We start from the raw sequence: 27160 nt of genomic DNA on the forward strand, positions 1-27160 counted from the left end.
TCCTGAGCGATTCAGCTCAAGGCTACCACTCTGCCCCTGGGTATTATTCCTGGGCTTTTTAGCTCAAGGATACTGCCCTACCCTGGAGCCATTGTGCAACTTCCAGTTTTCTGGTGGTTAATTGGAGATTAAGAGTCTCATGGACTTTAGTGCCCATGCTGGCTTTGAACCATGATCCTCAGATCTCAGTCTCCTAAGTAGCTAGGATTACAAGTGTGAGCCACTGTGCCAGGCTCTGCCATATTTTCTTAACATTATGATTTGTCCAGAAATTTTTATTCTGTGATCGAAGTTAAGGACCATAAGTAAAGAGTCCCTACTTTTAAAGGGAAACTTCACACATCCTCACCTGCATCCAATGACAATACCATGGTCAACAACATACAATTCTAGACACCAGTCTGCAACTGTGATTTTATTTTCCATCTACCATCAGCATGAATTTGCTTTTTCCTTGAAGGTGATATTAATGTTTTCTTTTTGTTGCTGTTGTTGTCTTTGGAAGTGTTAACAGTAAGGGGTTCAAGCCATTGGAGTGTTACTTTGCTAAGTGTTGGGTAGAGCAGAATCATGCACTGTTATCAAGGAGCTGACAAAAACATGGAAGTATTAAGTTTCTAATGCTGGCCAATCAATAGAACTTGGTAAAATACAGATTCCTAGTCTTCACTTACAGATATCTGATTAAATAAACTGGCACAGATCTTGGCCTTTTGTTAAAAACATCTCAAAGTCACACCGGTAATCACAAGAATTAAGGGTTCACTTTCCATCTTATCTATCAGAACTAACCCTATCTGGTGGTAGACTTTCTTCTATTGTGTTGAACAAAGCATTTGATGATATGAATAGTTTCAAAAGCATATACAAGGATCAGACCCAGATAACCAAGTGTATCAGTTAGATACCATTAACATAAGAAACCATTCTAAATCCAGTAGCTTAAAACAATAAGCATTTATTATTGCTTATTGGTCTATGGATCTGAATGGGTTTGTCTAATCTTTGCTGGGGCCACTAAAGTGTCTGAGGACAGATGACTGGTCTAGAACTGCCTGGTTCACAAGTCTGATATAAGACTACTATCACCTAGTTTGGCAGAAGCTCTAGGCCACAACAAAAGGGGAGTATCGACATGCTGGCTGGACTAGCTTCCAAGAAAGCAAGCATAGTGTGTGTCAAACAAAGTAAGTAGTTAAGTCCAAACTGAGATTCAACGGCTGGAGTAACAGACTCTACCAACTGATCAGAGGAACCCCAAAGTCATTCTGGAAGGAAACTGGTTCAAGGAGAATAATGAGGAACATTTTGATCTATCAACCTATTATACAGTATTACCCAGAAAAAAGTACTCTCTAGCAAAATGTAATTTCAAAGTGAGAGCAAGTGTTTTTATTTTCATCTCAAAATGATATAAAGCCTACACATTATAGCCTCATCTGATATTTTTCCAGTTCTAGTTCCTGCCTATGGTTTCATGTGCATGAGCACATAACAATTTCCTTTATCCTCAAAATCTTAACCTTTAGCTACAGCAGACACAGCCTTTACATACCCAGCACTATTTTACATCCAGGGGAGTGGGACAGGAAGGAGTCTCTGAAGATGTGGATGACAAGCCAACTTTATGAGGATTTGTTCAACAAGGCAAGTCTTCCTTTGATACCACAGTCCGGTTTAAAATGGGCCTACACATTAAAAGTCACATTGCTCTTGAAGGGTATATGCTCTAGGGAAATGAGAAGCATTAACACTAAGAGCCAAAGAAGAAATATTACAGGGGGCTGGGAGTATAGCCTAGTGGTAGAGTGCTAGCCTAGCATGCATGAAGTCCTTGATTCCTTGGTACAAGGAGGGGGGAGTAAGGAGGAGGGGGAAGATTACAGGAAAAAGGTAACCAGTAAGAGCAGCAAATGGCCCAGAGGAGAAGGAAACAGGTACTTAAGAGAGGCTACAGGCTGATGCAAATTATAATTTAGCCCCAGGCTTTGAGCTAACCATTCTTTACCTGTTCCGCCCTCTGCTTTATTTACCTTTGCTGAGACTGCAGCCACTTCAGAAATGCACTAAAACTATCTGGAATGAATCCACAACTGCTTGTCCATGGTCTAGGTTCCAAAGTGTGCAGTCAAGGTGTTGTGTTTTGTCTTTTAGAAAAACAACCATGACCTTTTGGCTCAAACAACACACATTCTTTAAGCACCTACTTGTGAATTCTGTGACAGCAGGAATGGAAGAAGAATGAATTCCAGAAACACAAGATGATAGAGGAGTGGCCAAAGCTAGGTAGTGCCCAAAAGCTCTTTTGGAAGGAATTTCGGAAAAAAAGGAAGAATTTACACCCTGCTCCAAGACAAAGCTGTCTTAGTTTGGTTCCTACCTTTAAATCCAGTTTTCAATGTGCTTGGTAGAATGGATGAAAAATTATGCAACAAGTATAAGGGGTAGGACGGTAGTCTTGAGCTGAAAAGCTCAGGGACAGCACCCAGGCCCTGAGTTCAAGTCCCATTACCCACCCCCCCACACACAAAAAAACTGAGAAAGTATAAAATTAAAACAGAAATGCTACAATCATAATGAAGATGCTTCAGAAAAGCTGTATTCAAGCAGACATTGAACTTAATTTACTTATGAAGAAAGCCCAGGAAGTTAGGAAAACATGTAATAGGACTTCATTGGAGGAATCATTAGCCACAATGTTGTCAAACTTCATTGCTCACACAGGTTGGCAGGGGTAGTGATTTTTTTTTTTTTTTGTGGGTCATGGGGCTTGAACCTGGGCACTGTCCCTGAGCTCTTCAGCTCAAAGCTACCACACTTACCCTTGAGCCAAGCCCCATTTCTCATTTTCTGAGGTTAATTGGAGATAAGAGTCTCAGGTCCTCTTGTATGCCAGCTGTCTCTGAACCTTGATCCTCAGATCTCAGCTTCCTGAGGATTACAAGTGTGAGCCACTGCACCCAGTTTAGTGATGTTTTTATGTGGTAATATTCGTATTCCTGTGAAAAGGCCCTAAGAGCCAGGATGACTGTCAGTACAGTTGACTCCTACGTAGTTTGATGTGGAATCTATGTCTCCTCTCTTGTAACTGGAGAGTCCCCACTTTAAGTTGCACCCTTCAGGTAAAATCATCCTAAACGGCCTCACCTCCATTTCCTGTTCACTTTGTCTCAATGTAAGTGGCATTCTTGGATCAGATGTGTGCCAGCTGGCAGACAGAGGCCAGTTTCTGCTTTTAATTAACCAAGGGGAAACTAGAGCAGTAAAGAAGCAAATGGGAGGCATTATTGCCAGAGGGCACTGATAATGACAGTGATGAAGAACCCTAGATTATCTTCAGCAAAGACACACCGCGTTTCATCAACCTTACAGAGGGATTTGCACTCACTCTATAAAGGGATTTCCACCCTACGGGGGTCCCTCCCCACTCCATCATATGAATATCACCAACTCTGTAATCTTCTCACCTACAAGAAAGTTCAGGTACAGATTTTTTTTGTTTGGTTTAGTTTGGTTTGGGGCTGTTGTCTATGGCGGCTCCAGAATCCCAGCTATGTTAAGTACAGCTTGTTCCTCACAGAGAACTCTTACGTAGTAGCCTGCACAGAGATGCCCCAAGCAAACCTATACTGCATTTTCAGACACTAGGGGCACAAGTCAAACATTTCCATTCTTCAGGCAGTTTCTACTGCAGTTTCCTCTGTTGCTCTTCTGCAAACCTCTAAACGCAGCATTTTCCTACTCCAATGTAATGACGAGGTTAATTCCTCATGGTTGATTTAAGAAAAAAAAATAGTGCAGTTTCAAACATAGCATCTAAGTAACTTTACACACAACCTTTTAATATGGTAATATGGTGGACTCCTGGCCTCAAGAGCCACTTGACTAACTGGACTACATGGGATGCTACTCTATGGGTAATCTAATTTCTTTTCTTGCCAAGTGTTAAAATTTGGGTTAAACCAGAGACCAGAGGCAGAAGTTTTATTCCTTCCCATACCAGTGTAGTCAATAGCTTGAGTTTAGAATAAATATCTGAAGCATAGAAGGCCTGTTAACAATGCAGCACTTGATTACTCTGAATTACTCTCACCCACAGCAATCGAGGGAGAAGTTCTTGGCACCAACCCCATGCCAAAAACCTGCTTCCCAGCCTCCTCCATTTGCCTTTCCACCCTCTCCTCAAAGAACTCTCCACACACATACAAAGATCTCAGTTTTCTCTCTTAAATACCACATGAATCCCACATTGAACATTAGGCCTACTTCTTCCCCAGAGGACTGAAAATTTAATTCAGCACTTCCATGCTCACATCTACTTAATTAAACCAACTTATCTTTTAGTGCTTGCCCTCAAACACTGGCATTGCTCATTCCTCATTGAAACCTGTTAAACAGAATTTTCTGGTTGCTTTTGTTTTGAGATAAAAAATAAAATGTGCTTTGGGTTTATTTTAAACCTATGGTAACAATTAGATACACTTCATTTAGTAAGTGTTGTTCATGAACTAAAATGGCAATCCTCAATGCTTTTTCTTCCTCACATCCTATTTGGTAAGATGGGTGACCTCCCATCACCCATCACCCATACACTGTAGCAGTCATAAAGGAGATTATACCAATCAGAGGTTAGGATTAAAGTTGTGCTATCAGATTACAAGCTCTAAGAAATCTTGCTGGAGAAAGATACTTCTTTCTCTTGAGACCACTGAGAGAGAATTAAACAATCAAACAAAATGTCTGCAAATCATTCAAAAACACACAAGAAGGAAAAGCCAATACTAAAGCAAGGAAAGTGAATGAGGTGGTCCTGCAACTGGCAGCCCTTACCATTGGTTGTAGGGGCCCTCTGGAGTCCCTGGTCTGAGCTCTGGTTCTTCCTGGTGAGGGGTGGTAGTGGTGAGGGGTCCAGGCAGTGGGTGTGGGTAGAGGTATGCTCCTCGCATGCATGAACAGGACTCAGCAGTACTGCCTGCCTGCCCGTCTGCCTGCCACTCAGTTCTCTAGTCTGGGTGGGAAGGGCCAAGAGGAAAAAAAAAATGTGCAGGTTACTCACTGGCCTTCCCAGGGAGACACACCCAGGAGGAGGGAGAGGCAAGGCAGACTGGGAGATTCTTCAGAGGCATTGCCTTAGATCTGGCTTCTGATTCCCTTTGTTATTACTTCCTGAACTTTGAGCTCTGTCTGCACAGTGTACTGAAGGGAGGTAAATAACACTTGGGTGATTAGATTCCAAGAGTGCAAGCAAGGGTTACTTCAAAAAAGAACTGCTTAAATGCACACACCTTTAAACTTAACCCTTAAATATGCTTCTGTTGTGTTGATGCATTAATACAGATATTCACAGGAGTGTGAATGGTTACTCGTGGGCCAAGACCTGGAAGAGCCTGGAACAAGCAATCCTGGATATGATTTCAAACGTGTACTTCTAGAGTCTAACTTTCTCCTAATAGTCCCCCAGACTCAGAACTTTGCTTTGTACTCAAGGTGCATACTTGAAACAGGAATTTGTAAATGGAAATGGATTCAAACTGTAAATGCAAGCACTTGCTACAGGATATTCTGGCCATGAATAGATACTGAAATGAAGTCTGTTCCAAATGGAAGGTTACTTTTAGTAACTTGTCTGTTTGGGTGAGTGTGAGTACTCACAAATTAAAAACAAAATGGAGACAAGATAGCTTTTCCAAATGGATATGCCATGGGAGAGAATTCTGTGGGATGTTATTAGGCACAATAAAAGTGAAAAGTATAGATTTCTTAACTCTGGCTTCCCATAGTCTTTAATACTCTAAATCTATTGGAAATTTCCAAGCTCAAGATTTAAGTATGCTATGCCCCCTCCCCTTTTTTTATTTGCCAGTCCTAGGGCTTGAGCTCAGGGCCTAAGCACTGTTCTTGGGCTTTCTCAAGGCTAGAGCTCTACCACATTAGGCACAGCACAACTTCTGGCCTTTTCTATGTATGTGGTACCAAGGAATTAAACTTAGGTCTTTGTGCAATGCTAGGCAAGCACTAGATCAAACTCCCAGCTCCCCGTCTCAGATTTTTGATTATTTGTTTATTTTTGCTTCAAGGGGTACAAGCAAGGGAAGTGGGGAGGGAGATGTTTGGTTTGAGAAAACACTTATCAAAATGGTTTGCTGTGTTTTTCTCTTCCACTTTAAAAAAAAATACAAACTTGTTGAAAGGTCATTTTGAAAAATTCCAAGTAGTATTTGTCAGTATGAATAAAAGTTAAAATCACTCTATTATCTACAATATACAGGTCCACTGCCCAAAGGAAATCACTGTTAGCAATTTCTTATGTGTAGTTCATAAATTTTTAGGCATATAAAGCATAGCTGAATAGTCCTTTTAAAATAACATACCTAAGATTAAAGTATACCCTGGCACCTTTTCTTTAATTAAACTTAATGATACATATGAGATTTTCTGTATCAGCATACAGAGTCCATCAACAAAAGTAAAAGATAGTTAGGCCCAGGGATGGGGATATACCTCAGTGCTAAAATGTTTGCTTAGAATGCTCGAGGCCCTGGATTTAAACTCCAGCACTATAAGAACATAAAATGGATCTAAAATCTAGGGTTACAGCTTTATGAAAGAGTCTTGTATTTGGGTCACAGTAAGCTTCCTGACTCTCTGTGGGAATGACTGGTTTCCCACTCCAAGTATGGCTGTGTAACCTCCATATTTGATGCTCTCATATACAACAGGAAGATCTTAGCACCTGTCTCACAAGTCAGCAATAATAATGATGGCAACAGTAATGTGACAACCTAAGCTGACCCTAACCCTTCCCAAGCATTTATTCTTAAGATTTTGCATGTATTGATACCACCCTTATCTTCCACAGCCCATGAAACAGGTGCTGTTACAATGTCAGTTTTACAGACTGAGGACTACCTCAGAGTTTATGGGCAAAAAGAATGCTTGATCCTAGCACCAGTGGCTCACACCTATAATACTAGCTACTCAGGAGGCTGAGATCTGAGGTTTGTAGTTCAAAGTCAGCCCAGGCACAAAAAGTCCATGAGATTCTTACTTCTAATTATCCACCAGAAAACAGAAAGTGGCACTGTGGCTCAAGTGGTAGAGTGCTAGTGATGAGCTGAAGGTCTCAGGGACAGCACCCAACTCCTGAGTTCAAGCCCCACCACTGACTCCCTCCGCCCCGAAAAAAAAATGCTTGTACAACATTGCAGAATTGAAGTAATTGCTATCAACAACCATGATCTTTACAACGATGTATTCTTCAAAGCATAGTTAAATGGATATCAATTTCCGATGGGAACGATGTTATAATTGGGGTTCTGTTCCAAGACCTCCCTTGGCAATCTATAAGTCCCAGACATTATCATTCATATCTTATAATAATCAGTTTATACAGTAAAATAATGTTCCACAGCAGAGCCTTTTCAGAATAGCCCATAAAACACCTTCTTTTAACTAATGAGGTGAGTAATGTGCAAGAAGACTGTGGGTCTTTTCTAAACATGCATACTTTACTAAGTTGCTTAGTAATGAGACAGTCACTAAATTATAAACATAAAATATGTTTGAGCCCATTTACACAAAAGACCTATAACTTATCCTTTAGTGTACATGTAGAACATATTGTATCATAAATCTGATACATTAATATGTAGTTAGAACAAGCAATAAAATATTTAATTAGAAACAACCTGCATTTCTGCCTTGAATAGAAAATGTCATCTGAGGAATAATTTGACAGGCTTATTTCTTAGAAAAACTATGCAGAGCTAATGAATCAACATCTTATTTTATCAATAGATTCTATTTTAAGAAACAGAGCTTTATCAGGCACCAGTGGCTCTTGCCTATAATCCTAGCTACTCAGGAGACTGAGATTTGAGGATTTTGTGGTTCAAAGCCAGCCCAGGCCCAAAAAGTTCATGGGACACTTACCTCCAATTAGCCACCAGAAAACCAGAAGTAGTGTTGTGGCTCAAGTGGTAAAGCGCTAGCCTTGGGCTGAAGAGCTTGCCCAGAGTTCAAGCCCCACACACAACTGACCCCCACTTCCAAAAAAAAGAATCAGAGTTTCAAAAACAGTCCACTAAGTTTTATTCCTTTTAACAAAGGTCCATAAGAACCTCCATAGTTTGAGCCATTGATCTGGTTCTTCTCCTCCATCTTCTCCTTTTCCAGATATATTTACCCAAGCAAGGAAGTCTTTGTAGGTGAAATTACAGAGGGGTAGACTGAGAGGCAGGAGGAAGAACAACTCATCCTCATTTAAGATGTTTATGATTGTGTTCATACTACGTAGTCTGCTCTAAGGATTAGGGAAAAAATACAGAAAAACAAATTTCTTCTCCCATTTGACAACTTTCAACATAACACCTGGGAAATGGTAAGACAAAGCAAAAGGAGCTTAGGAATAACACCCAGGCCCAAAGTTCAGGCCCCAAGAACGGCCAAATAAAAAGGGCATATCTATTTTTGGCCATGTGTATTATTAGATGATATATCAATCAGTTCTGTTCTGTCTACATACATCATTAGTCTATTATACTATAAAGATTATTAGAATTAATGTTTTAAAAACCAGTCAAATTTCTGAAGAAAGCAACTGGGAAAAATCGTTTAGAAACCTTTGATCAAAAGGCAGAGAAAAACTGGTGCATCATTTCATCAAGTTCACATACTACCTCTTGTGAGCTCTAGAACTCAGGTTAAGACATTTAATCTCGACCTCAGTTTTCTCATTTGTAAATTGGGGTCAGTAATGTCTACCTTATAGTTTTGGTGAGAATTCATAACAACGTATGTAAAGAATATGTTTCAGGAGCCGGGAGTTTAGCCTAGTGGTAGAGTGCTAGCCTCGCATGCATGAAGACCTGGGTTTGATTCCTTGGTACCACATACATTGAAAAAGCCAGAAGTGGTGCTGAGGCTCAAGGTAGAGCTCTAGCTTTGAGAAAACCCAAGGACAGTGCTCAGGCCCTGAGCCTGAGCCTAGGACTGGCAAAAAAAAAAAAAAAAAGTTTCAGTCTGACAAATGATCGATAAATTACACTAATTTCATCAGTCTCTTCCCTGATGCAAGCATAGTGTTTAGCAAACAATATTAGCTCAATAAACATTGAGTGAATCAATAAATAGCTAGGTTAGGTCGTCCCAAGCTGAAGATGCCTTTAATATTTCAAGAGGGTGGGCATATAGAAGTAACCAAAAATCATTAATCAGGAACTTACATTTAATTGGATGTGGAGCTTAAAGGGGCATCACTTGCTCCCAGTTTTTGTAGTCAGTTGACAATAAATACTATTGGTAACCTACAGATTGAGGTTAGAGAAGAGCAGAAACAACTCTCCTCATATTGCTACAGGTATGAGAAGAAAGACATCAATATTCTTTGAATGATTCATCATATTCCTTCATAGCTTAGGTGAAGTAAAGGCTAACTTAATGCTATGGTTTGCCAAGTATCAACAAGGGGGTTAATGTTTTGAATGAAGACTTGGTTCCCACTCAGGATGGCACATTAGGACGTAGAGGAACCTCTGAAGAGTAGGGCTGAGTGGTAGATTATGACATCATTGGAGGAATGCCCTGGAAGGGGACTGTAGGCCTCTTCTTTCTCTTTTTGACTTTCTGGATATAAGGTGAGTTGTTTTGCTCTGCTGTACAACTGCATCATGATATACAGCCTTTGCCACCAGCTTCAAAGCAACAGCCAAATGATCATGAACTAAAACTATGAACCAAAATAAACCTTTCCTCTTTTTAAGTTGGTATGTCTAATACTTCCTTATAATGACTGAAAGCTGACCAATAAACCTAATATAGTGGGTCGGACTGTGTCCTTTAAAAGGAAACTAAGCCTTCAACACATAAAACCCCTAGTGGACACTTAGCAAACCACAACAATATATGAGGATTTAATGTACGTTAGCCCAAGTCAAAGATCATAGTATTAACCAATGAATCTTTCTTTCATAGAAATATTGATGTCTTCATATATCTCCAGTGATGCTATTCTATTTGGAAGTAGATTTCACGGGGGTAATTAAGAGGAGGTTATACTAGCTTAGCATGATCCATCAATCTAATTATTGGTTTCTTTATAAGAAGAAACCCAATGATATGAGGGAAGTGGGCCATGTGAAGATGGAGGCAAAGACTGAGGTTAAGTTCCCACAAGTTAAGGAACACCAAGGACCTGCAAGCAACTGCATGATTGTGGATTTTGGAGTTCCAGGACTATGAGATAATAAATTTCTACTTTTTTAAGCCTTCTATTTTGTGGTGACTTGTTAAAGCAACTCTAAAAGACAAAAGTATCCAGTGAACTCGGGCCAAAAACAGGGGTCAGTCAATCTCCCTGTGGCCTAAGTTGTTCAACAGGAAAAGAAAGACAGGGGGTGGGGGTGGGGATCCTAGATAGAAGATCCTGAATCAGCTTTAATTTGTCTTACATCAACTGGGCCAACAGCCCACTCTTCAAAGCTGTACCAGTACCAACAAGTCAGCCTGCTTTGCCTGAAAAGCAAGTGGAAAGAATCCACAAAACCTGTTGGCACTGATACCCCTGTGCATGAGAATGGCCTCTGTGGAGTTAGGCAGCTTTCATCTTCCTCCACGTAGGGGAAAAGGAAACACTAACACAGGAATAGCACTCTATCCTGGGGTTCCTCTGCTCTGTCCTCATTGTATCCCAGGAGCCCCTGCAGCTGAATGGGAACCTCATAATTTTGGGTGGAGATGCACCTCCTCACTCCCCAGGTTATCTAGTCAAGCTCAAGACCCAGAAGCTGCATCAGCTTCGTGTGTCACTCTGGGTATTTGTAACAGAAGGTAAGGGTAGTCCCCAAACACTCTTTAAGTGTCAGGCACTGAGTGAGACACTGGAAAGACTAAGAATGAGCTTCAGTCTTATATCCATGAAATGTGTTTGGGTCCTGAGATTAGAGATGCTTGCTTTCTTTTCCTTAAGTTGGGAGCTGGTAGCTCACATCAGCTACTCAGGAAACTGAGATCTGAGGATCATGGTTCAAAGCCAGCCTAGGTGTGGAAGTCCCTGAGACTCTTCTCTCCAGTTAACCACCAGAAAATGGAGAGTGGTGCTGTGGCTCAGGTGGTAAAGCACTAGCCTTGAGCTGAAGAGCTCAGGGACAGCGCCCAGGCCTGGAGTTCAAGCCCCACCACTGATTCCCACCCCCCCCAAAATTATCTTAATATTGTTAGATCTGGTGAAGAGTGATTTTAAAAACATGAAATTTCTTTTCATGCATATTAAATGTTTTTAAAAATTTAGATAATAAAATGAATTACATGCTTAGAGAGAGAATGGTATTTTTTCAGGTTTTAATAGGTTATATAGTGAAAATGTTTTTGAATGAAAATTATCTAAGTATTTTTCTTTTTTTTTTTTTTTTTGTCAGTCGTGAGTGAGGCTTGAACTCTGGGCCTGTGTGCTGTCCTTGAGCTCTGCAGCTCAAGGCTACTGCCCTACCCCTTCGGCCACAGTACACTTCTGATTTTTCTGGTGGTTTATTACAGGCATGAGCCATCATCACTGGCTATGATCTAATTATTTTTCAAGTGGGGGGAAAATGTCATTTGCATTTATTAAAAATATTTTTTACAACATCGCTCAACCATTCAACAAGATACAGCATTAGGTATGCTATGTTTCCAAAGGAAGACAGTATCCACACTATAATTTACCCTTGTATGCAATGGTCAGTTGTGCATGATTTAATCTGTTCTTAACTGATGGCTAATACTTGTGTGGGTTTTTTTGTTTTGTTTTGTTTTGTTACTATTCCTGGGCTTGGACTCAAGGCCTTAGCACTGTCATTGGGTTCTTTTTCTCAAGGCTAGAGCTCTACCATTTCTGGCTTTTTTTATTTATGTGGTACGGAGGAATCGAACCCTGGTCTTCGTGCATGCTAGGCAAGCACTCTACCACTAGGCCAAACTGCAGACGGCTAATAGTTTTACTAGACTAGTTTAACCCAGGATTAGCTGGGCTTACCCACAGAATGTGAAAGTAATTCCTCTCTACTTTTCTAGAAAGTAAGTCATAACAAGTTATTTACTGATGCTGTTAATACAAGGGGGGAAGGAAGAGGAAAAGAAGCTATGAGTAAGAGTTGTGTTCACATTCGGGGTCTGTTTCATCATTTTCTTCTGGTTCACTTCAAAATGGCACCAATAACACCATGGGCAAAACATGCAGGTGGGAATAAGAAACCCAACTGGGAGTCTAAGACAGGTGGATTACTCTGTGTGTGTGTGTGTGTGTGTGTGTGTGTGTGTGTGTGTGTGTGTGCATGCTTGCATGAGTGTGCATACATTGACCTGACACTTCAAAGCTAAAGCAACTAATCTCTACAAAGACATTGAAAGTCAGCCTTTCTCAGTGACTTCTAGAATTGTTGCTTTATGATTATTACAGATGTTTATGGTATTTTCTGGTAGCAACAGGCACATCAGTCTAGATGTCTCTGGAGATGTGCACAGAGGTATTATGTGCTCCGTTGTGCTGACTTCTTTTTATTGCTTATCTGACTGAGACAGGGTTCCCTATGAAGAGGAGGTTGGTCTCAAACCCATAAGCCTCTGTCTCAGCCTCTCCAGAGCTTTATAGATACATAGCACTTTGCCCTGCTTGGGTTATGTTTTTCCTTTTTTTATTTATTCTACTCAGGCTCTACAGAGTCTCACTGGCTGAGACCCGGCTTAGAAAAGGCAGAGCCAGGATTCCAGCATCATTTCTCGGCACAACCATCGTATAATACTGCTGTAAAGAAGTGGTGAGAGCCATAGAACCAGTATTAAGCAAAATTGTCAGTTCTTAGCAATTTTTTTCCTATACCATCATCCAAGTACCCACAATATAATCAATGCATTTTGACAGGAGACCTTAATGTCATTTCAAAAACATAGTCTTTATACATAAATCTAACCCTGGAGCCAAGACAACCACATTGAAACTGCTCTCCTAGGATTAAAAACTGCCATCGCCCTTTCTCAGTGCACAGCAGCTGAGGTTATAGCCACAGACACAAAACAAAAGGCTCAGAGGAGCCTACACATTCTGGTCTGACTGCTGTCAGCCACTGCTAGCAGGGCAGACAGCCTTCCCTCCCCTCCTCCTTCATTCCTCAACAGCTTAATGAAGATTTGACCTGTCATCTTCCCAAAGAACATACTCCCTGGCTGTCTGAGAGAGATTGATTTTCATTCTTTAAAGGAACAGTGGATTCTCCGTTAAGGCCAGAAGCCAGCAATAAAATGGGTCATAAACATATTTATGGGGTTATAACCCCCTTAGAGTAGGCAGCTGGATTTCCCCCAGGCCTTGAGTCTGCCAAAATCAAAACTGAAGAAATCCTGGCATAAACATCAGGGAAGGATGAGAGGCTTGTGGGGGTCATGACTCTCAAAATGCTGCTGCTGCAGACAGTATCCAGTTAGGCTGGTCCTTCGCCTTGGACTCTGGAAGTGAGGGGCCTATTTCCCCAACACCATATAGAAATTTAAGATAATCCTGAAAAAGTCATATCTATACTCTCCATTGCAAAAATTTATTCCTGCCCATGACACCTCTGGAGAATGAGATGCAGCTGTCCTACCTCTCTAGAATGTCATACTCATTCCTAGCATTAGTCACTGGTCTAAAGTTCAGATATAGGCCCAGAGAATATGTGTTTAAAAGGATGTAAAGGCATAAACCATGCCCCAGGCTGCTAATATATATCCTACCTTGCTTGATCCATATATGTGGAAGCCCAAAGTACAAACCTGATTTCTTGTACTCTTTAGAGTTCACAGAGAAGCATCACAGTGCTCTGATAGATGATAGTCTGTTGCCTGAAGCCTGCCTCCTATTTTCTCCTGTCCCATGTGGCTCTATCCTACACTGGAAGACTCTGGATGCTGGTGTGGAGCCCCTCATGTCTAAGGTCTATTCCTAGCTCCCAAAGTTTAATGGACACACCAGCAGAGTGGTCCAATCTTGAAGATATAGGTGATAGAAAAGGTCCTTAAAAAAGCCTAAAGCTATCTAGACAGAGGATTCTGGAGTCTGGAGGATATGAACCATAGTGTAATTGTGGCAGGCATGGAGAACAGTCAGAAGTGGCTCTGACAGAGAAAAGGAAGACCATGGAGAAATCTGTGCCACAAGTGACATTTCAGTAGCCCCAAACAAGTCACAAGACAGAGCTTGATATCATCAGGACAGGAATATCGTCCTGTTGTAAGAGCGACCCATGTCATGTCATGGGGAGGTGCTAGGAATTTTTCACCAGTAATATAATCTTCCCTTAGTCACCAGGACTGAAGGTTGAAAGAGGGAGGACAAAGAACAAGAGCTGAAAGTAAAGATAAACAGCTCACAACTTGGTGCTTTTCCCAATGCAGTGAAATAACCTGGGGCTTTGCACAAAGCACTGAGAGAAAGGTGGGGAGAACTGGACCTCAATATACCGAAGTAGAAAATGCCCTTCCAATCTAGCATCCTCTGCTGGAAAAGCACAATAACCTAGCAAAAAGAAAAGCAGTGAGGCAGTGAGTTGCCAAGGATACATTCCATCTCAAACTACTGTGTTGCTTGAGGCAACCAATTTGTACAAACAAACCAATCCCAGAGAGGGGAGGGACAGTTACTCATGCAACAGAACCTGGCTTCCCCACCTTCATTCCCGAATCCTCCTCCTTCTCATTCTATCCCACTTCCTACCCAGTGTTTCTCAGGAAAGCTTTAGGAGCTCAATTCTACAGGAGAATGACACAGACACCAGCTGTTTTACAAGGCATGCTGGGTGAGTCCTCCCTTCGGTTAGGAAACCACTCTTTTGTAAAAAGCAGTTTATAAAAAATAAGCCAAAGACATAAAATGAAACTCTTCCTAGATTTAGATGGAGTTTGGGGCAGCAGGGTGGGGGTGGGGGAGTCAATTTTTTGGTAACTTTTAATTTCTTCCTAACTTGCTAAGCTCTGGATTTAAAATATGAGGGATTGTGAAAAGTCCATTATATTGCTACCATCATAAAAGTTACTTCACAAATGTCCCAGGAATTTTAATTGCCTGGTGTAACTTAACCCTCAAAACAAACGTACAGGCTCAGAAGCGCTATATTATTTATTCTACCATTCAGGAAACCGAAGGTTACTGAAGTTAAATAATTTGCAGGGAAGTAGTAATGCTTATAGCATATATTGGTTTGTTGAACTTTAAACATTGTTTTTTTTCATATATTAGGTTTACTCCTATAAAGAATAAGCAGGTAGTATTAAGCCAGAGAAAAATTAAACAAGCACCTGATTCTATTTGTGCACACACATTAAAAAAAAGACAGAAATATTTGAAAGACTGGCTTCCCAAAGCAGAGACCACCTTCACTGTTCAGGCAAATAGGCCAGTGCCCAAGCAATTAAATCAAGACATCTATCAAAAGATGTAATTTGAAAAGCTGAAGTGCACAATTTAATGCACACAAAGACCTGTAGAAACAAAAATGGGGTCAAATTTGTATTTGTTCACCAAGAAATAAAACGTGTTTAAAAAATATTCTGGTATTCTTTCTTTTTGAAATATCTTCTACAAATATCTTCTAAACTTGTAGTTAGAGGAAAGAATTTCAAAGAAAATAACTTATTTTTGATGTGCCTTAGGAACAACAAAAATTCCCTGGAAAGCCATCAGGGACACAACAATCACTGTTTACCTGGGAATCTGGGATCCTGACTCTGATTTAAATGCTACAAGCTGCAGCAGGATTAAGACAAAACAGGTAACAGAGAGGCAGTTACATCTTGAAACCTGTCCTAGTACCTAGGGCAAAGGATGTTCTCATTCTAACCTTCACAAATCATGATAAGAGAACCTTCCTCATGGAACTTAAAACTTTATAGTCTCACTCTCTATCTGCCATAAGCACTTGTTTTTGAGGGGGAAAAAATGAGTCCCAAATATCTAGGGCTAGCCCACTTTTTTGGCGGAACACCACTGCAAATTCTACTTAAATGAAGAAAAAAAAGCCGAGAGCTTAGCAAAGCATTATTAGACAAGTAGGGATAACTGTACTGAACTAGAGGCAGGTTCATCAACATATTTTTGGGGGGGGGGTTCCATTTTTCTAACACTTCAGCAAAGGCATGTAATTCCAAGTAAAATCTGACAATTTATGTGGTTTTGGAGTCCTTGACAGCTGAACAGATCATTTAGAAAAATATAATTATAATTAGTATGTATTGCTAAATTATATTTATATACATATTTTCAATATGTATACAGATCTATGTAATTACAAATTATATACAGAATATATACATATAATTTCAGAACTCTTCAAAGCCTTTAATAAGCTAATACATGCTGTAGATTTCTAATAGAGGTAGCATAGCATGACCTAACACATTGATACACGTAGTATGCTGGTTTTCCTCTGGCTGCTGCATGAGACACACTGGAAAATGCTGGGCTCTTAAACCCAATGTTTGGAACACACCTGACTCTGACTACCTGCAGATCTCACACCATTCATTTGAGGATCCAGTCAACAGATCATTATTAAGCATCAGCTATGTGCAGCCAGTCTGGACACTCCTCAGTTTGCCTGTATGTATGCATTCCAACCCCATGCTTAAATCTATACTTTGCTTGCACATTAAAAAGGAGGGGGAGGGGAAGCCTATCAATCAGTCGGCTTGTGTCACTGAGAATATTTATGTGATTTCACACAGGAGACAGCATGTCTCTTGGAGCAGCCTTCAAAGGCAGAGGCTTGTTTTTGCCCTTGATCCTCTTGCTGTTTATACACACATGTAAACCCAGTGGCATCACACAGTTACTAGCCTGATGAGGATGACTGTTTATCTTGTCTAGACAAAGGAGACCCCTGGGGAGACAGAAGGTGATAGAAAGGCCAGTGGGTTGCTTTTTTTTTCTTTTGAGGGGGATCTGGCCTGTTACTAATTCCCCTGCCACTTACACTGGAGAATTGAACCCCAGAACAAGCATCAATGCTACTTTCCAGCACACCCTGTAATCTTAACCAAGGTGAGGGGATTTGTTTGCCTTCCTCCTCTAATTATCCCCTTGATGAGAAAATGAGGAGAAAGTGTAGGCTGCTCACAGAAGCCTTTCCCTCCACAGTTAAACTGTAATTCAGATTGTCCCGTGGGGTTGCCAAATCCCTGCAGAACTCCTACACAGATGACAGAGAGGAGGAGGCGGATCTGCTCACAGCAGCCCACTACCAACCAACAGGGGCCAAAGGAAACAGGCTGGGTTTTCTACACCACAGCCCAGCTCCATGCAAAGGTACAGCATAGAGCATCTGCCACAGCCACTGTTCTTATATACTGTCTGGCCAAGGATAGCCATGGTCAGCTGTTCTATGAGTCTAGCTCTTACTTCCTCTGTAAGCAGACCCTTCATTAAATATTCTCCAAACAAACTCTTTCTGGAGTGCCATTTGCTCCCACCAAGACCCTGACCCCAAAAAACCCAAAACCCAAAATCAAAACAAAACATAAAAAAGCAACTGGGGGTTATAATGTCTTTAGGAAAGAGAGATGCTAAAGATAATTAGAAACTTTGAAACACATTAATTATGTCTTGTTGGGGAGTTGGAGGAGCAGAAGCTCAAGGCAGAAACTGCTTAGCCTAGAATGGGCAAGGCCCTGGATTCCTGATGACAACGATGACAACAGACAACAGAGAAGGAGGAAGGAACAAGGAGAAAGGAGGAGGAAAAATAGCTATTGTTGATATCCTCTGCAGGGTAGGACTCTGGTTTTCATCACTTGAATTACAAAGAATTAAAGCAACTTCTACCCAATTGGAAAGTACAGAAAGTGGCACTGTGGCTTAAGTAGTAGAGGGCTAGCCTTGAGCTGAAGAGCTGAGAAACAATGCCCAGGTCCAGAGTTCAAGCCTCAGGACTGATAAACAAAAAATACCCAGAAAGTACAGAGACCACTGAAAAATCACTATGAGCTTAGAGATCCTCCCTTCTTCTTTTTTTTTTTTTTTCCCTGTGAGGGGCCCAATTTACACCAAACCATGAGAATCCTACATCAGGAAAAGACACACACACACACACACACACACACACACACACACGGAGATTGCCAAAGTTCACATAGCTAGTATATGACAGAACTAGCAATTGAATTTCAGTCAGATACAAAATCTGCACATTCTTAGTCAATATACACACAATTTTCTCCTTCTTAGGAAGGTGTGGAAAGGAGGCTGGAGGCAAAAGAGGCAAAAAAGAAGGCTCCACCTCTCTCCCTAATGGCATCAGCTGCTACAGGCTCCTTTCTACCAATGAAAGCATCCCAGAGTGGAAATGGGGTAGCAGGTCACACATTAATTAGCCACTAACCACAGTGGGTCATAAGCCACAGAGATTAATAAGAATTGAAGTGTCTGTGAAAACAAAATGCTATAAAAATTGTGGTTGAGGATGACAGAATCTATGATATATTAGGATACCCTGCAATATTATCAAATACCAAACTAAATCCTGTTTGAACCCTGTTAGCCTACAAGCAGGATCACTTTTCATACCTCTCCCCAACAGCAACCAGCCTGTGGGTAAATGCTATCTGAATATGACAAAATCCTAAGCAATATTTCTGGGAAGGGAGAACAAACATTGTTGACACATTGAATAACTTCATCCACAATGAAACTGACAGTAATTCCATCACTTTCAGAAGAAAACAATCCTTTCAGCCAAATAGCCAGCATACCAAGAACATAATCTTTCCAACGTCCTTCTAAACCCAGTCTATAACACAGTACTTGTTGGCAGGTTCATATTCTACTTGCAAAGTAAACCAGTATTCCATCCTTTGCTGAGTGAAAAGTTAATAAGTGAGAACCAACAGATAGTGCAATTAAAATATACCTGAATGCCAAGCATTTAACTGTAAAGTGATTTGTAGTCTGGGTACAATGGCTAAATCCTGACTCAATCTGCTTCTTGCTGCTTAAATCCAGCTCTCTTCTGCTGAAGAGGCAAAGTATGTGGGTGGTAGACTGTAAGGCTAAGCCTTGTAACTACTACAGTTCAGAAATCCAAGGAAAAAATAAATTGACAGAGAATGGTTGTTATACCAATCATCCAGAAAATAATACATTAAAATATACTGTAGGGCTAGGAATGTGGCTTAGTGGTAGAGTGCTTGCCTAGCATGCATGAAGCCCTGGGTTCAATTCCTCAGTACTACAGAAAAAGCTGGAAGTGGCACTGTGGCTGAAGAGTAAAGCTCTAGCCTTGAGTGAAAGAAGCTCAGGGCCGGATGCCAGTGACTCGTGCATGTAATCCTAGTTACTCAGGAGGGCTGAGATCTGAGGATCACAGCTCAAAGCCAGCCCAAGCAATAAAGTTTGTGAGACTCTTATCTCCAATTAACCACCAGAAAACTAGAAGTGGTGCTGTGGCTCAAATTGGTAGAGTGATAGCTTTGAGCTGAAGAGCTTAAGGACAGCACCCAGGCCCAGAGTTCAAGCCCCAAGACCAACCAAAAAAAAGCTCAGGGGCAGGGGAGAGTGCCAGGTCCTGAGCCCAAAAGTACATATATATATATATATATATATATATATATATATATATATATGCTATCAAAACTGTTTCCCCGTGTGAACAATCAGTCAATCAATCAGCCTGTTTATTCATTTTTCTCTGTGCAATTTCAAACCACTCTGGATGGTAGTTTTTTGGTTTAGATGACTACACCTGAACTCTGAAAACAAAACTGGCTGTCAGGATTTAAGAAGACCTCAAAGAGGAACTGGAAATGCTAAAAAAAAAAAAAAAAAGCTAAAAGTGTTTTGCAAAGAACTCCAGTTTGGAGGCCTAGCTTACCAGTGGAGTCAGCCCCAGAAGTCCCGTGGCTCGCCTGCTCCTCGGCATTGGCAAACTGCAGGTCTGTATATGAAGGGCCAACACTAGGACTGCTGGTGTCTTCAGAATGGGTGGTCCAGCTGCTCTCTGAGGTCAAAGGACATCTCCTCAGGGACTCAAAGGAAGGGCAGGTCCAGCAGGGCATGGTAAATGGAAGCGCTGGGGACAAGACCAAAACCAAGTAAGTATAATTAGTAGCTCTTTGGTTTTCTTCAGTGCTTGTCTTGCTTCGATGTCATTCAGATCCTATGCAATCCATGTCAACACTCATAAAAGGCAAGGATATCCAGAAAGAGTCACAGGGCTACAGACGGGAAATTGATTGACAAAGGCACTAGGATGAGTCACTATTAAAATCTGTATTAAAATTCAGGTCTTAAATGGGGGGAGGAATGGTAGGTAACACTGTCATGACAATGAATGTATGTAAAACAGAATTAGATAACTTGAGGGGATAGGTAGAGTTGGGACAGATGTGGGAAGAATGATGGAAGGAGTGACAACTGATCAAGATGCACTGTATTCATAAACTGACATACTGAACTGTAATCTCTTTTGTACAAATATAGGAAGATAACAATTTTTTAAAAAAACCCTAGGCCTTAGAAACCTCAAATCTAAGCAGAGACATAGCACATGAATGCACATATATAGAATAGCTAAGTCTCTATTCAGTACGATTTTGACAATCACTGGAAATTTTGCAGACTGTCAGACATGCCAATGGAGATTCATTGAGGCTGGTGACCTGCATGGAATATGATGAAAATCATCTAAGAGGGAAATGCATTGCCTTAGTCCTTCAAAACCACTTGAGAAAATACCTTTCTTTTTTTCTTTTTTAAACTGAACTCCCTAATTCTCCTAATTTGTCCACAATTAACTTGCCCACGATCTGCTTTCTCAACAGTGCCACAAAAAATCATATCCCTGCAGATGTAACAAGTACTCAGAAGAGTGCTGCAAGGAATAGAATAAAAACAGAAGAAGGTACTGTTTACCAAGTATCTGCTCAAAGGTCAGGCACTTTTACAAATGTTGCCTCATTCCACCCATCAATACCAAAAGGTCAGTAGAAATCTTATTTTACACAGAGGGACACAAACTCAGAGGTTAAGAAAAGTGCCAGCTGGGCAGCCATGGCTCAAGCCTGTAAGCCTTGCTACTCAGGAGGCTGAGATCTGAGGATCGTGGTTCAAAGCCAGCCCAGGCACTAAAGACCATGAGACTCTTATCTCTAATTAACCACCAGAAAACAGGAAATGGCTCTGTTACTCAAGTGGTAAAGTACTAGCCTTGAACTGAAGAGCTCAGGGACAATGCCCAGACCCAGAGTTCAGGCCCACACGACCAACAAAAAGAAAAGAAAAAAAAAAAGAAAAGAAAGAAAGAAAAGTGCCAGGATGACACAGCCAATTTTCCTGGCTAGAGATAAAACTTAATTGGTTGAGAAACAGAGAAAACTGCGATTTAAGAGAGAAGGAAAAGCCAGGCGCGATGGCTCACACCTGTAATCCTAGCTGCTCAGGAGGCTGAGATCAGAGGATCAAGGTTCAAAGCCAGCCCGGGCACAAAATTAGAGACTCTTATCGCTAACCTCTAGAAAACAGGAAGTGGGGCTTGGCTCAAGGGTAGGGCAGGAGCCTTGAGATGAAAGAACTCAGGGACAGCTCCCTGGGAGTTCAAGCCCTATGATCTCCACCCCCCATAAAGAAAGAGAGAGGGGTGGGGAGAGGGAGAGAGAGGGGGGGGAGGGAGGGAGAGGGAGGGAGAAAGGGAGAGAGGGAGAGAGGGAGAGAGGGAGAGAGGGAGAGAGAGAGAGGGAGAGAGGGAGAGAGGGAGAGAGGGAGAGAGGGAGAGGGAGAGAGAGAGAGAGAGAGAGAGAGAGAGAGAGAGAGAGAGAGAGAGAGAGAGCGCGCACGCGCAACTTGAGAGGTAAAGACCCAATGTAAGGCCAGCCTGGCAAAGAAATTAGCAAAAGTTGGCTAGGGTTGTGGCTCAAGTGGTAGGTGTCAGTTAAGCACCGGGCCTTGAGTGTAACCCCAATAGCTACTAATTATATGTGTGTTATAATATATGTGCATATATATGTACATACACATACATATATATATGACAATAAGAAAGAACAACACCTTTAAATATATGTATACCAATACATTGAAGATATAAATAAAATTGTAGATGTCCTAGAAAACTACAACTTATACAATAACTATGAAATAAAGTGAATCCGAACTTGTAACTTTTCCATAAGACAACTGTGAGGTCAGGTGGTTTTCCTAAAAAGTTCTATCAAACTTCAGTCGGAAACAAAACCAAATAAGAACTTTATCCTTCTGAAATTACTGCAGAGTAAAGACACCCCATCTCCTCCCTGCCAACATCCAAAATTTGTTTTGTGAGGTCAGCATTTTCTTAATATCAAAACATGGCAATAAACATGGACTTCCTTTTTTGTTTGTTTGTTTCATGGCAGGACTGGAGTGTGAACTTAGGGCTTTGAGCTTCCCAGGCAGGTGCACTACCATTTGAGCTATGGGGATTTTTGAGATCATGATCCTCCTGTTTTCAATTCTAACCCAAGCTGGAATACTGGTGTGGCCCAACAGGCCCAAGTTTGTTTGTTTGTTTGTTTGTTTTCTATTGAGATGAGATCTCTGAAGCTTCTTCTCTACCAAAGTGGAAGGGAAAGAAATAAAACTTTTATTATTAGTAGATGATACATTTGTATATGTAAAATAAAAGGCCTTACTAATCAATCATCAAATTAGTAATTTTAGTAAGAAACTTGTGATCTAGAAAAAGCAAAACATAAAAGAACTTGCATTTCTGAAAATCAGAAAGAGGTATTTCTAAATTTAGTTAATAGACCAAGATATAAACATGTGCAGATATACACATATATATATTTACTGAAAGATTTTATGTTAGAAAGATATTAGTTCTAGCTGGGCATCAATGGTTCATGCTTGTAATCTGAGCTATTCAGAAGGCTGTGATCTGAGGATCACGGTTCAAAACCAGCCTGGGCACAAAAGTTCATGAAACTCATCTCCAATTGCCACTAGAAAACTGAAAGTTGCACTGTAACTCAAGTGGTAAAGTGCTAGCCTTGAGCTGATAAGCTCAGGAACAGAGCTTAAGCAGGCTCCATGACCTACCGAGAGAGAGAGAGAGAGAGAGAGAGAGAGAGAGAGAGAGAGAGAGAGAGAGAGAGAGAGAGAGAGAGAGAGAGAGAGAGAGAGAGAGGGAGAGAGAGAGGGAGATTATCCTATTTATATTAGAAAGTAGAATTGTTTTTTTGCTGTATTTACTGGTCCAGGGGGCTTGAACTCAGTTTGACAGCTGTCCCTGGGCTTTCTTGCCACAGCTACACTTCTGTGTTTTTGGTTGTTAATTGAGAGAAAAGGCTCATGGACTTTCCTGCCTAGGTTGGCTCTAAATCACAATCCTCAGATCTCAGCTTCCTGAGTAGCTATGATTATAGATCCAAGCCCCCAGAGCTGAGCTAATAATTATTTTTAATAATATGTACATATATAAAACAATTAAGGTAGTATTGGGAAAACTGAGGAAAAATAAAATTAAACTTTTACTTCATACTGTATAAGAAGTATCAAATACAGGTAAATAAATGTTTATTATAAATGACAACAAAGCCAAATACACTTATGATTTTAGAATAAGGGAAGACTAGATTTTTTTCATTAAGACACAGAAAGCACTCAAAATAAAAGAATTTTAAAAACTCAAATATCATTTATAGGGTTGGCACTAATATCTAACACATCATAACTACTAGCAATTCCTAGAAATCTGCAAGCAAAGGGCAGAGAACTCAACAGAAGTGTATATGATAGCCATTTCAGGGAAAAAATCCAAATAGTACTCCTAAAATATGTTCAATATTATTGGTAATTTATGAAATGTTAATAAAATCAAAACAGAAGCTTAGTGGTGAACGCCTATAATTCCAGCTGCTCTGGAAGTGAACCATCATGATACGAGGCTAGCATGAGCAGTAAGTTAGCCTGGAGCTGAAGAGCTCAGGGACACCGTCCAGGCCCAGGGGTAGGGCAGTAGCCTTGAGCTGAAGAGCTCAGGGACGGTGCCCAGGCCAAGTTTAAGCCCCATGACCCACAAAAAAGAAAAAATAATAATAATGAGTGGAAGAGAGGTAGAGAAAGAAAGAAAAATGAGGGGGGAAAAGAAAAAAGAAAAAAACATCAGAAACTTGTTTTGCAGCCTCTAAATATTTTTAAATATATTATCTTTAAGTAGTTGTACAAAGAAGTTGCCATTCAGCAAAGCAGTTTATAAATACAATGCATCTTGAGCAATGTCATCAAATACGATTAATCGGCCAGGTACAGTGGTACGCACATGTAATCCCTGCACTTGGGATTCTAAGGCCAAAGATCAAAAGTCTGACACAACAAGCCCCAGGCAAGCCTAGTGTACAGCAAAATCTTGTCTCAAAACAAAATTAATGATACTACCCTTCTTCCTTCTGATAAACTCACAAGTACGCTGGGAAGTGGAGCCACTCTCTCATAAAAGAGTTCGAGAGTAACAGGAATGACTTAGAAAGCAGGCCAGTGTTATTCCCATCAGTCTGATCATGAATGCATCTAATGCAGCAATTTCCCATTTTTTTTTTGCCAGTCCTGGGCTTGAGCTCAGGGCCTGAGCCCTGTCCTTGGACTTTCTCAAGGCTAGCTCTCTACCACTTGAGCCTCAGCACCATTTCTGGCTTTTGTCTATGTATGTGGTACCAAGGAATCGAACCCAGGTCTTCGTGCATGCTAGGCAAGCACTTTAACCACTAGGCCAAACTCCCGGCCCCTCCCTAATACTTTTTAAAACAAGAAACAACTAACCCTTGTATGCCAGGATATAAGAAGACTCAGAAAGCAAAAAGTAGACATGTCCAAACATCCAGATGGACAGATGAATTATGGTGCATTACTGTAACTACAATAGAATACAGGGCAGTCAAAACTTAATTACAGGCAATGACATAAATAAATTTCACCAACATATGATATTAAAGAAGCACATTTAGGGCCAGGAGTTGGGCCTAGTGGTAACAGTGCTTGCCTAGCATGCACGGAGACCCGGGTTTGATTCCTCAGTACCACAATACATAGAAAAAGCCAGAAGTGGTGCTGTGGCTCAAGTGGTAGAGCACTAGGCCTTGAGAAAGCCCAAGGACAGTGCTCAGGCCCTGAGGTCAAGCCCTGGGACTGGCAAAGGAAAAAAAAAATATTAAAGAAGCAAGTGCCAATAACTCACGCTTATAATTATAGCTACTCAAGAGGCTGTTAGCCCAGGCAAGAAATTCTATGAGACTCTTATCTCCAATTAACCACTAAAAGACCAGAAGTGTAGCTGTGGCTCAATTAGTAAGCATTAGCCTTGAATAAAAAAGCTTAGGAACAGTGCCTACTGCCCAGACAGTTTAGGCCCCAAGATGGACACACACACACACACACACAACACGAACAAGTCACAAATAATAGCTAACAGGATGTCCCTCTAGTGTAGTTGGTAAGGCTGTCAAGTATCAAGCATGGTACAATCATCACAAAGCTCAGGAAGGTGGTGATGTGAGCATGGAAAGGGATATGATGAAAAGGAAGATGTGATAAGCAGGGAGGCACTGGGGGTTTTCAGGTGATGATAATGTTCTATTTATTAAACTGGGTGGTCGCTTATTTATAATTTAGCATTTTTTAACTTTTATTGTCCAGTAATTAATAAAGTGTGCTCAATCTACATATCAAATTATAGACTCTGGTTACTCAGAAAGGAAGTTACTTTAATTATCTGTAATTTTCATGTTGGTTCTTTTGGTTTGCTTTCCTTTTCAGTTTTTTAAGATCCACCAGCTTCAGGCCACCATGCCCTGGGAGCTACATGTTCTCATGGAGAAGAAAAGACCCTAGAGCTCAGAAACTGTTCTACTTCGCTATACTACCCCTATTTATCAGCTTCAAGATGTCAGGAGAGAGTTTTTTTTTTTTAATTATTGTTTAGCTTCATGATTGGGTGTCTTTGGGGCCACAGGCTTCACTGAAATGAGAATGTACGGTAATGAGCCTTGATCTGGCTCTTCTCCCAGGGCCAGATCTTTGAAGCCTGAGCCAGACAGAGTGGACTGCTGCCACCACCATGTCACATCCACTCAGCAATGAACAAACTGTAAAGAAAGGGAAATCCGCCTCTGCAGCTTCCCTGTATGGTTGTAAAGAAGGGCCCTGAATCCAGATTGCCTGTGCACAAGCTGGACTCAACCCACAGCCTGGGGCAAATACCTCAAGCCATCTTCATGCATTTTCCCACCTGAAACACTAGGCTAAAAACAGTGTAAATCTTACTACAGATCTAGACTAATGCTGACAAAGCACTTTTGGAAAGTGCACTACGCAAGATGCGTTAGATGGTGACAGTTATTATGTCCAGATATATGTCCCTTTGCCTTGCTTCAAGTCCCCATCTCAATTGTTTAAATTTTTGTGTTCAAAACTAGGTGACTGCTATCGATTCCCCTCAAAACCAGCTCCTTATTCTTTTTAGCTATTCAAAATGGAACTGCCCTGGCATCCTCAAGTCTTCTACTGGGTCTAATATACGTTCTGTTAGTCCAACTTTCAGAGATATGGAATCCATTCATGTCTATCTAGCTCTATACTACCACACTGGATCAAGCCACCATCTTCTGCCTATATAAACACAGGAGCCCCCTTCCTACTACTCCATCTGTCTTCCTCTTCTCAACTACTGGCCTCTCATTTGCTAACCTATGTTTGGATAAGCTACTTATTTGGATCATAGGGTGCTTCCAATGGCTTCCACCTTACTCATAATAAAAGCCAAAATTCTCATTACCCTCCAAAGACCTTTGCGTCTAAATCTCCATGGCTTTCCCGCCTCACCTCTGTCTTTTCTCCCCACATTTACTCTGGGCCAGTGATACACCATGAACAAAGCTGCCTGTGGGATTTTTCAGTTGCTGCTCCTTCTGCATGGATGGTTTTTTGTTGTTGTTGCTTTTGCCAGTCCTGGGGCTTGAACTCGGCCTGACCACTGTTCTTGGGCTTTCTCAAAGCTTAGAGTTTTCCATTTGAGCCACAGCACCACTTCTGGCTTTTTCTACGTATGTTGTACCAAGGAATGGAACCCAGGTCTTCATGTGTGCTAGCACTCTACCACTAGGCCAAACTCTCGGCCTGGTTCTCCACTTTTTG

General features: G+C 41.0%; 1 protein-coding gene and 2 long non-coding RNA genes across 5 annotated transcripts in view; 2 read left to right on the forward strand and 1 right to left on the reverse strand.

The window, feature by feature from the left end:
• The window catches only part of LOC150054766 (uncharacterized), a 75546-nt gene extending 73249 nt beyond the window's left edge, over positions 1-2297 (forward strand). The window contains exon 5 of the long non-coding RNA XR_016537584.1: positions 2155-2297. This is a non-coding gene — a long non-coding RNA (uncharacterized LOC150054766). The remainder of the gene's footprint in view (positions 1-2154) is intronic.
• Positions 1-27160, reverse strand: part of Ston2 (stonin 2) — a 118186-nt gene that overhangs the window by 44443 nt on the left and 46583 nt on the right. For all 3 annotated transcript variants that reach the window (XR_016537582.1, XM_090344655.1, XM_090344654.1), the window contains exon 4: positions 19869-20066. Coding sequence is in view for 2 of the 3 variants with exons in the window: in XM_090344655.1 (XP_090200781.1) it covers positions 19869-20066 (198 nt within the window). In the remaining variant the exon portion in view is untranslated. The remainder of the gene's footprint in view (positions 1-19868; positions 20067-27160) is intronic.
• Positions 16474-25925, forward strand: LOC150054768 (uncharacterized). The gene is made up of 3 exons (XR_016537585.1): positions 16474-16603; positions 20818-20975; positions 25784-25925. It is a non-coding gene; the product is annotated as an uncharacterized LOC150054768 (long non-coding RNA).

This window comes from Megascapheus bottae, chromosome 14, assembly GCF_031878675.1.
Source record: "Megascapheus bottae isolate mThoBot1 chromosome 14, mThoBot2.hap1, whole genome shotgun sequence".
NCBI classification, from domain to species: Eukaryota; Metazoa; Chordata; class Mammalia; order Rodentia; family Geomyidae; genus Megascapheus; species Megascapheus bottae.